We start from the raw sequence: 10,579 nt of genomic DNA on the forward strand, positions 1-10,579 counted from the left end.
GGCCGATAAAAACGTCCGTTTTGCATCTTTTCTGGGTTTGTTTTTTCCAATGGCTGATTTTGACCTGTTTTGCATCAAGTTTTTTTCCCTGTCAGCTTTAAAGATGAATGGATTTCATTTGTAAACTTTCTGTGCCACACTGCCCCTCTCCCATAAATTGCACCACTGTAGGGAACCGTTCCAGGAGGAGCCCCTGACTTCTGTCCATACAAAAGAAGACACTAACATTTTGCATTGCAGTACAAAATGAGTAAAGCAGTGCTGGCAAAAGATGTTAGACCTCTCAAAGCTGTAGTACTGGTCAGACCTCTATAGTAATTAGCTGGTACTGCCCAATTAACCGTCATGCCACCTGGTGTATGAGTTAGACCTCTTTACCCTTTAAACACTGCAATCTGAGCATTTAAAATGTCATTATTGGATCAAGACCATATATGTGCAGTCAAGTTCATGCTAGAATTACACACAGTAAGTGGTTTTTGTTTTGAAAAATTATTTGAGCAATTTTAGATTTATGCCCAGTTGGTCATTAAAGAGGCTCTGTCACCAGATTATGCAACCCCGATCTGCTATTGCAGCAGATAGGCGCTGCAATGTAGATTACAGTAACGTGTTTATTTTTAAAAACGAGCATTTTTGGCCAAGTTATGACCATTTTCGTATTTATGCAAATGAGGCTTGCAAAAGTCCAAGTGGGCGTGTTGAAAAGTAAAAGTCCAAGTGGGCGTGTATTATGTGCGTACATCGGGGCGTGTTTAATACTTTTACTAGCTGGGCGCTCTGATGAGAAGTATCATCCACTTCTCTTCAGAACGCCCAGCTTCTGGCAGTGCAGATCTGTGACGTCACTCACAGGTCCTGCATCGTGTCGGCCACATCGGCACCAGAGGCTACAGATGATTCTGCAGCAGCATCAGCGTTTGCAGGTAAGTAGCTACATCGACTTACCTGCAAACGCTGATGCTGCTGCAGAATCAACTGTAGCCTCTGGTGCCGATGTGGCCGACACGATGCAGGACCTGTGAGTGACGTCACAGATCTGCACTGCCAGAAGCTGGGCGTTGTGAAGAGAAGTGGATGATACTTCTATACACAACGCCCAGCTAGTAAACGTAGTAAACACGCCCCGATGTACGCACCTAATACACGCCCAGTTGTACTTTTACTTTTCAACACGCCCAGTTGTACTTTTGCAAGCCTCATTTGCATAAATACGAAAATGGTCATAACTTGGCCAAAAATGCTCATTTTTTAAAAATAAAAACGTTACTGTAATCTACATTGCAGCGCCTATCTGCTGCAATAGCAGATAGGGGTTGCAAAATCTGGTGACAGAGCCTCTTTAAGAAAGCAATTAGCATAAATCGAAAATTATTTTTCAAAATAACCACTGTTCTCTACATTACAGCACCGATTAGATTATGTAGGAGATAGACCATTTATAATCTGGTGACAGCCTCTTTAAAGGCTATGTACACCTTTGAAATCAGTGTTTTGTGCAGCTTTCAAAATACTTTATTAAAATAATGTTTTTTTTACTTTGGAGGTGCACCTTTATATCTTGTTTACAGTGCGGCGGTATCATGTGCTAAGACCTGAATCAGTCATGTCAGCAGCACTGACTGGTTAAGGGTATGTGCAGACGATAATTGCAAATACATCTGAAATTACGGAGCTGTTTGCTCCTAAAAACCGCTCCATAATTTCAGACGTAATTGCATGTACTCGCGTTTTGCGGGGCGTCTTTTACAGACGGAATTTGGAGCCGTTCATTGGAGTCAATGAAAAACAGCTCCAATTACGTCCCAAGAAGTGTCCTGCACTTTTGGCGAGGCTGTAATTTTACGCGCCGTCTTTTGACTGCGACGCGTAAAATGACAGGTCATCGGCACAGTACATTGTAAAGCCCATTGAAAGTAATGGACAGATGTTTGCCGATGTATTCGAGCCGTTTTTTTCAGACTAATTCAAGGTGTAAAACACCTCCATTACATCTGAAAACAGGTAGTGTGAACCCAGCCTTAGTGTCAGCCGGTCCTGCATGTCTGACAAGCAGGATCCATGTTAGCTGTGATCGGTAAGGGTATGTTCACACGGCAGCCTCCGTTACGGCTGAAATTACAGAGCTGTTTTCAGGAGAAAACAGCTCCTGAATTTCAGACGCAATTGCATGTACTCGTGTTTTTCGAGGCGGCAATTACAGATGTAATTGGAGCCGTTTTGCTGTCCGATTCAGGTCTTAGCGCACGGTACAGCTGCTCTGTATACACAGCTGTACCTCAAAGTAAACATTTTTACTAAAATAAAAGCATTCTGGTTGGTTTTAGAAAACTGCGCAGTTTGTGTACAGTTTCAGACTATTAGTCTGTACACCAGCTGCTCGGCTTTCACAGAAAAGAAACCAAGCGGCTCAGCGCTTACCCAAGCGCTTCTGCTGCTTAGTTTAAATGATCAGTGAGGGTTTCAGTGCTCACACTGATCAAAAGTTGTCAGAAGTAATCTGAAACTTTAGTTAACATTTAAAGGGTATTTCTTCACTAAAAGTTTCAACTATTAGGACCGTTTAAAAAAAATAAATAAAGACCTAAAGGGCATGTTCACACGCCCCATTTACGGACGTAATTCAGGAGTTTTACGCCTGGAATTATGACCGAAAAACGGCTCCAAACATCTGCCCATTGAATTAACTGGGTCTTACGATGTTCTGTGCAGACTTTTTTTTGGGTTTTTTTTTACGCGCTGCTGTCAAAAGACGGTGCGTAAAGAGACACCCGCCTCAAAGTGCATGTCACTTCTTGGGACGTAATTGGAGCAGTTTCTCATTGACTCCAAAGAACCAGCTCCAATTAAGTTCGTAAAAGGCGCCGTAAAACGCGTGCACTTCGCCTGAAAGCAGCTCTGTAATTTCAGACGTAATTGACGTTGCCGTGTGAACATACCCTTACAGTCACCATCTCCAGATATCAAAGCGTATTTATATAAAAGAGGGGCCCAGGATTAAAGAATTCCAAATAGAATGATATACCACTTTTTTATTGATACAAAACAGCAGAAATGACCTTTCAGCCATCAATACATTGCCATGCAAGGCCCTCCACATATCTGAAACACCAATTGTTAAAACATTGACAAGACAATAGAGCACTTAGAATTCAGATCACTGTTGTACAGTAGTTGTATCTTAAATATTTAACATTTAGACTGCACCATGTGGCCAATAGGCAAGCTGAAGCTGCTTAGTATTCATCCTCCTCGTCATCAGCACCATTTGCGGATTCCGTCCCCACCTCTTCATAATCCTTTTCCAGAGCGGCCATATCCTCTCTTGCTTCAGAGAACTCTCCTTCCTCCATCCCCTCTCCCACATACCAGTGTACAAAAGCCCTCTTAGAATACATTAGGTCAAATTTATGGTCCAGCCTAGCCCAGGCCTCTGCAATTGCAGTAGTATTACTCAGCATACAGACAGCACGTTGAACTTTGGCCAAGTCCCCTCCTGGGACTGCCGTGGGAGGTTGATAGTTAATTCCCACCTTAAACCCAGTAGGACACCAGTCAACAAACTGGATTGACCTCCGGGTTTTAATAGCAGCTATTGCGGCATTTACATCTTTGGGCTGCACATCACCCCTGTATAACAGGCAGCAAGCCATGTATTTACCACGTCTGGGGTCACATTTAACCATCTGATTTGAAAATTCAAAGCAAGCATTAGTAATCTCGGGCACCGATAGTTGTTCGTGGTAAGCCTTCTCTGCCGATATTATGGGGGAATAAGTTACTAGGGGGAAATGTATTCTAGGATAGGGCACCAAATTAGTCTGGAACTCTGTCAAGTCAACATTCAAGGCGCCATCAAACCTCAAAGAGGCTGTAATAGAGGAAACTATTTGGGCAATTAATCTATTAAGATTGGTATAAGAAGGGCGCTCAATGTCCAGGTTACGGTTACAAATATCATAAATGGCTTCATTGTCTACCATGAAGGCACAGTCGGAGTGCTCCAGAGTTGTGTGGGTTGTCAGGATAGAATTGTAAGGTTCCACCACTGCTGTAGAGATCCTGGGGGCAGGATACACTGAGAACTCAAGCTTGGACTTTTTCCCATAGTCAACGGAAAAACGCTCCATTAATAGCGAAGTAAAACCAGAGCCTGTACCTCCACCAAAACTGTGAAATACCAAAAATCCTTGAAGACCACTGCACTGGTCAGCCTGCAAGAGAAGAGTCACGAGTTATGCTTCACTGATAATAATGGTGTTGTATTGGCTTTACAAACGGAAAGTTTGTCAGTCAAGTACTGTGGCTCAATGAACACCATGCGTATTACGTGTTATGCATGCAAATCTGCAGCGTAATACAGTACTAGCAAAATCAAAGATTCCTGGAAGCCTCATGTACACTGCAGTATTTTTTGGGACAGAAATGGACCTGCAGTGAGTTTAGAATCCGCAGGACGTCAATTTATCTTGCGTTTCCGCTTGCGAATTGTGTTGGCCTAGTGCTGTGGAGAGGGATGGGGGCACCAAGACCTGCAGCATGAAAACGCATCAGACACATGATTCAGTGCAGTTTTTACCTGCGAATTTCCAGCAGTTTTGGTAAGTATTTTCAACTGCAAAATACGCAATGTGTGCATGCAGCCCAACAGTATTATAAAAATTCTGCTTAGAACATATTTACTTTATAGAGTAGAGCCATTTTGCTATAACTAAACGGTTTTCTATAGAGCTAGTGTCTAAGAAGTTAGACTATGCGAATTTGGTAGTCATCTTGGCTTCTAGCCATACTTCAGAAGTTTATAGGGATAAATGATAATCCCTATAAAGTTCAACCTCTTAATATTTTATTGCTAGAGGAGTTATAAACCCCAGTGCCATTAGGCGAGCATTAGGCGCCTTTTATCGTAATATTCCATTGTCCGCACACACCAGAAGAGGACATTAATGCACAAGCACGGGATTATGTGTGCTGGGGGAAGGCGAGGAGCTGTCAAAAGTAAGGAGGCGGGGTAAACTCGGAAAGACAAGGAATGAAGATATGACTTTTGCTCATTAGCATACGGTGTGGGAACAAAAAAAAAAAAATAGAATAAAAAAAAAAAAATACTAAAAAAGGTACAGAACTGACTACGACAATTATAGGTTATATAGAAATGATTTCTCACCCACTACCACCTGGTTTTGCTGGTTTAATAGGTGAAATGCTGGTGACAGGTTCCCTTTAAGATCACCTCTATCATGCCCCCCCACAGTCTCTGCCTGTCATTGTAAGACATCCCATCCCTTTTAATAACAGTCACCAGCCTTTGAACCTTCTCCAGCTCTCCTTTTTACAATGTGGAGCCCAGAACTGAATCCTATATTCAAGATGTGGCTCTCTTTTTAATGGAGTGGAGCTGTAATACCAGACAACCCATTGACGTGTGGTGAGGTTTCTGGAAGAACGCAACCATGCTTTCCGAATCATGTACACCCCCCCCCCCTTTAAAAAGGAATGCAGTGCATGATCACATGAGAAATCGCAATACTTCAAAAAACCTTGGGGGGGGGGGGGGGTTGCTCATAACAGCCAGATTGCTTCTTCATTTTTAAAAAGGGCCTAAAAAAAACCAAAAAGCCTTAAACTGATTGGTTGCCATGTGCAACTAATTCACTTTTCCCATTTCAGTAGCCAAATTGGACAACTTGAATGTACTTACCAGCTTTCGCACTTTGTCCAGCACACAATCTATTAACTCCTTGCCAATTGTATAGTGTCCACGAGCATAGTTATTAGCAGCATCTTCTTTTCCTGTAATAAGCTGCTCTGGATGGAACAAGGCTCTATAGAGCCCAGTCCTGGTCTCATCTAAAAAAAATAAAATAAAAAAATGCAATCATTGACTTATAGTAAACAGAAGAGCATTATCTAATGGAGTGCACAGAAAGTGTTGTAGTTGCCCATAGCATCCTGATTCTCAACTTCCCTATTCCTTTGTGCTACTTTTGTCAAGTTCCCCCAATAGGTGTTGAGTTGCATACATGGTTATAGATGTACTGTCAAGCTACAAGACTATCAGGGGCATAGCTAAAGACTCATGGGCCCTGGTGCAGAGTTCAGCTTGGTGCCCCCACACATCTCTTAACAGCCATATTGCTAGGTCTCTTGAAGGAGTTGTCCACTACCGGACAACTGATGACCTATCCCCCGGTTAGGCAATCAGTATATCATCTATGGGTGTCTGACATCGAGAGCCCGCACTGATAAGCTGTTCTGGCTGCCTGCAGGCACCAGACGTTAATGCAGTTGGCTTCCTACATTGCATAGTGGAAGTGCTGTAGCTCTGCTCCTATTAAATTGAATAGGAGCAGAGCTGCAGTACAGCTGCTATTCCGTGAACTGAGCTATCTGCTTCCGGCATGGATGTCCGGAGGCACCTAAACGGTGCGTGGTCTGGGTGTCAGATCATATGCAGATGACCTATCCAGTGAATAGGTCATCAGTTGTCTGGTAGTGGACAACCCCTTTAAGTGGCCCATCGATGCATGACTAGCAGCCAGGGGTGTTGCTAGGGTCGTCAAAGATCACAGGCAATCCCTAGAAATAGGTTTTGCGTCCCATAAAATAGATCAGACATATCTAGAATATATTGAAGACAGCATATCTGTAAGACAAAAAGTGAATAGAGTGCAGTTAAATCCAGTTACAGGAGATGTCCAATTTACCTCTTCATCTAAGTCCAGACTTCCGTTAAAAGTTATTTCAGCCATAGCTCCTCATCCTGCTAATACCCCAATGCCCTCAACACTGTACTAGTGCTTTACAAACCAATTGCCCCATTGTTGCCCACCACAATATAAGTGCCCTCTATATCCCACAGTAATAATCCCCTTTATGCCCCCATGAAGTAATAGTGCCTCCTTTGTGTCCCCAAAGTAATAACACCCTCTGCATTCTGCAGACAGACTGGGGTCTGCAGCCTCCACCTGCCCTTAATTAAAAGGTGTCCAGTAGTGCTATTCATTGACTGCTCCAGTTAAAGGCGATACTTCACTGCTCTGCTTCTGGTGGTGCGGCAGTGTGGCTAGACCTACTCCTTCACCCCTGTCTCCTGCACCTCAGAGCAGGAGTCAGGCTGCCTAACGACACTGTCAGGAAGCACAGCAGTAAAGTAATGATGTTTACCCTCCTCAACTTGTAGCCCTGCCACCTGTGGTAAAGGCGGGGGGCCTGTGGCACCCCCTGGGCAGGTCACAACCCCTATTGCTATGCCACTGAAGAGGTTATATACATTCAGAGAAGTAGATAAGGTTGCCCTTGATGGTATGAAAGGTACAAACATATTGCCCATTCTATCCCTATAGGGCCGTTTCAAACACAGCTTTCCATCTAATCCCTTAGCAGCTCCATGGTTTGGCAACCCATTTATTAAGGGTCTTTTGGGGGGGTAGCATGCTGAAGGTATCCGTTGCATTGGCAATTTCATATTATTTGAGGATACAACCTTTATCCTTTTTTCCAGGACATTTATAAACTGCCTGAAATCCGAAACATTCTGATATAATTAAATTGCACACTTTTGTCATGAGTTGAGGTCCCCAGAGGTCAACCACACCACCTTTAAAAAGACCTATATTTCTATCATTTTTATACACCAACAAACGAATGGTCATATATCACTGCATGGGAAAGACGTCGGCAAGTCGCTACCTTTACAGGAAGTTGGACAAAATTGTTGACAAGATCCTTGAATATAAGCATTAGGGTAAGTTCACATAGGGAAGATAACTTGCATAAAGGTACACCGCGCATCTGCCCTGGCGATCGCAGGGAATTCTGGCTGAAAAGCCACACCAAGTTCTTGGAAAAAAGCCACTTCCTCCTTTCACCAAGCCGTGCCCCTTCTCAAAACTGGCCGTTGGGGAACAAAAACTATCCAAACCACACAATAAGTCTGGCACAAAAATGTATGTCAGTTTCTTGGCACAAATTAAGGAATTTAGGCACACACCCCCATAGCTTTACATTTTTGCCCTATTAAACATTCACTAACAGCCTTCTATACTTAATAGCTAATACAGAAGTGGAAGGCATACTGTACCTATGACCGTTTCTTCCAAGTCAACAAACACAGCTCTTGGTACATGCTTCCCCGACCCAGTCTCACTGAAGAAGGTGCCAAATGAAGAGTCCACCATGTTCGCTGTCTTCTCACTTGTTATAACACCATCTGGTTGGATTCCATGTTCTAAGCAATACAGTTCCCAGCAGGAATTTCCCATTTGAACACCTGCCTGGCCTATATGGACAGATATGCATTCCCTCTGCAAAATAAATAGAAATACTCTATGTAGGACAGAAGAATCTTGAACCGCTGGTTTTAAAATACCTACTATAAGTGTAGGAGAACATTTAGTGTGTATATATATATATATACACACACACACACACACACACACACACACACACCAGTGGAGGAAAAAAAAAACCCAAATAAAAATAGGTGAATCAGTCAGAAACACAGTAGACAGTGCATTTTTGCTGCAGATTTTCTACAGAGGTTGACAGCGTCACCCGAGAACACTTTCTACATCTCCACAGCACGTGGCTAACATTTGAGGACACAACCACTTTGCTGCTTTACTGTAAATGCTCCCAAAACTCCACACAAAATCCGATTGGGGAAATGCCAGTGTCTAATCTGTGTGGAAACAGTATTTAAGTTTACAGGCCCAAACCCTGCAGTTTCGCACTCTGGTCAACACTACCCATTTGGATTTCAGTTTAGCATTATTATTGCCATACTAGGATTTTCAAATCACCCTCCACATCACCTCCACTTTCCCCATTATACGAGCCAAGGCCTACTGCAAGTCTGAGGGGGGGGGGGAAGCAGAGGAACGGTGGGGTGGGGGGGGGGGGGTAAACATTCACTTATTTTTTCCTTTCCTAATATCTGTTTGGGGGGGGGGGGGGCAAGGTTACAGGCCACTACTTTGCCCCACAGAGTGAAAGCTACACCATCTAGAAACTGGTGTAGGTGTCCACTATAATTTACACCAATTTCCTGGCATTACTATATTATAAATTTGTTGTGTCTGCACCCTTTCAATTTTAAGGCTGGGTTCACACAACCTATTTTCAGGCGTAAACGAGGCGTATTATGCCTCAATTTACGCCTGAAAATAGGGCTACAATACGTCGGCAAACATCTGCCCATTCATTTGAATGGGTTTGCCGACGTATTGTGCAGACGACCTGTAATTTACGCGTCGTCGTTTGACAGCTGTCAAACGACAACGCGTAAATTGACTGCCTCGGCAAAGTGCAGGACACTTCTTTGCAACGTAATTTGAGCCGTTCTTCATTGAACTCAATGAAGAGCAGCTCAAGATTTACGAGCGTCACAGACGCCTTGCATAATACGAGGAGGAGCATTTACGTGTGAAACGAGGCAGCTGTTCCATTGAAAACAGTCTGTCTTTTCACACGTAAATGCCTGCCATCGTGTGCACATACCCTAAGGAGTCAAGGTCCGATGCGATTAGCTGGACCCTGTGTGTAATACACATAGGACCACGCCATCAGTTCATCTGAGAGGGATTATTACAGTTTACAGGATACAGAGAAGTTGTGACACACACACTACAAAAAAGGTGTATATAGCCTTTAAGCCCTGATAATACAGTATGCAGATTCTGCCAGGTCTTTGGAATGCACATTTTTTACATCCCAAGAAACTACAATTCTTGGACACAAGTAACAGAAACATATGATCAGATACTTATAGACCCAATTACTAAATATTGTAAACAGCATCAAACGTAATAACCCCCTATACCAAAGCTTAAAAAACAAACTTCACATACCATGATTGCCCAGCTCTCTAGTCAGCAGCCTTCCAAACTAAAGAAACTCTCAGTGTGATAGATGTGTATTCAGGTGCCTGCTATACCCCATGATTTATAGTGCAGCCTAATAAGGTCACCTGATGGGAAAAGCTGCAAGTTTAAAGAAACAGTGCGACACCTATATTGATATATCATCAGGAGATGGGAACAGCACCCTGAGGCTGGGTTCACACGAGCGTGTGCTTTTTGCGCACGCAAAAATCGTGGCGTTTTGCCTGCGCAAAAGGCACTTGACAGCTCCGTGTGACCTCAGCATATGATGCGCGGCTGCGTGCTTTTCGCGCAGCCGCTATCATTATGACACTCCGTTTGGATGTTTGTAAACAGAAAAGCACGTGGTGCTTTTCTGTTTACATTCATAGTTTGACAGCTGTTGCGCGAATCATGCTCGTCCCACGGAAGTGCTTCCGTGCGGCATGCGTGGTTTTCACGCACCCATTGACTTCAATGGGTGCGTGATGCGCGAAAAACGCCCAAAGAACGGACATGTCGTGACTTTTTTTCAGCGGACTCAAGCTGAGTAAAAATCACGCACATGTCTGCACGGCCCCATAGACTAATATAGGTCCGTGCGACGCGCATGAAAATCACGCGCGTTGCACGGACGTATATCACGTTCGTCTGAATAAGCCCTGTTCCGACGGGCCGTTTTTTTAATGTGGCCGTTTTGAAAAACGGCCACGTAA

General features: G+C 43.6%; 1 protein-coding gene across 2 annotated transcripts; it reads right to left on the minus strand.

The window, feature by feature from the left end:
- Positions 1-3,098: 3,098 nt before the first annotated feature.
- On the minus strand, positions 3,099-8,295 carry LOC142747979 (tubulin alpha chain-like). Of its 2 annotated transcripts, none has more exons than XM_075855089.1 (3): positions 8,084-8,295; positions 5,702-5,850; positions 3,099-4,214 (listed from the first exon to the last, which is right to left on the minus strand). In XM_075855089.1, exons 1-3 carry the CDS (start codon positions 8,262-8,264, stop codon positions 3,237-3,239), a joined length of 1,308 nt encoding a protein of 435 aa, XP_075711204.1. In that variant the 5' UTR covers positions 8,265-8,295; the 3' UTR covers positions 3,099-3,236. The 2 variants fall into 2 exon arrangements, with proteins under 2 accessions (XP_075711204.1, XP_075711205.1); XM_075855090.1 differs by having other exon boundaries at positions 5,702-5,845; positions 8,079-8,295.
- Between the last annotated feature and the right edge of the window lie 2,284 nt (positions 8,296-10,579).

The sequence above is a fragment of the Rhinoderma darwinii genome, chromosome 3 (assembly GCF_050947455.1).
Source record: "Rhinoderma darwinii isolate aRhiDar2 chromosome 3, aRhiDar2.hap1, whole genome shotgun sequence".
NCBI classification, from domain to species: Eukaryota; Metazoa; Chordata; class Amphibia; order Anura; family Rhinodermatidae; genus Rhinoderma; species Rhinoderma darwinii.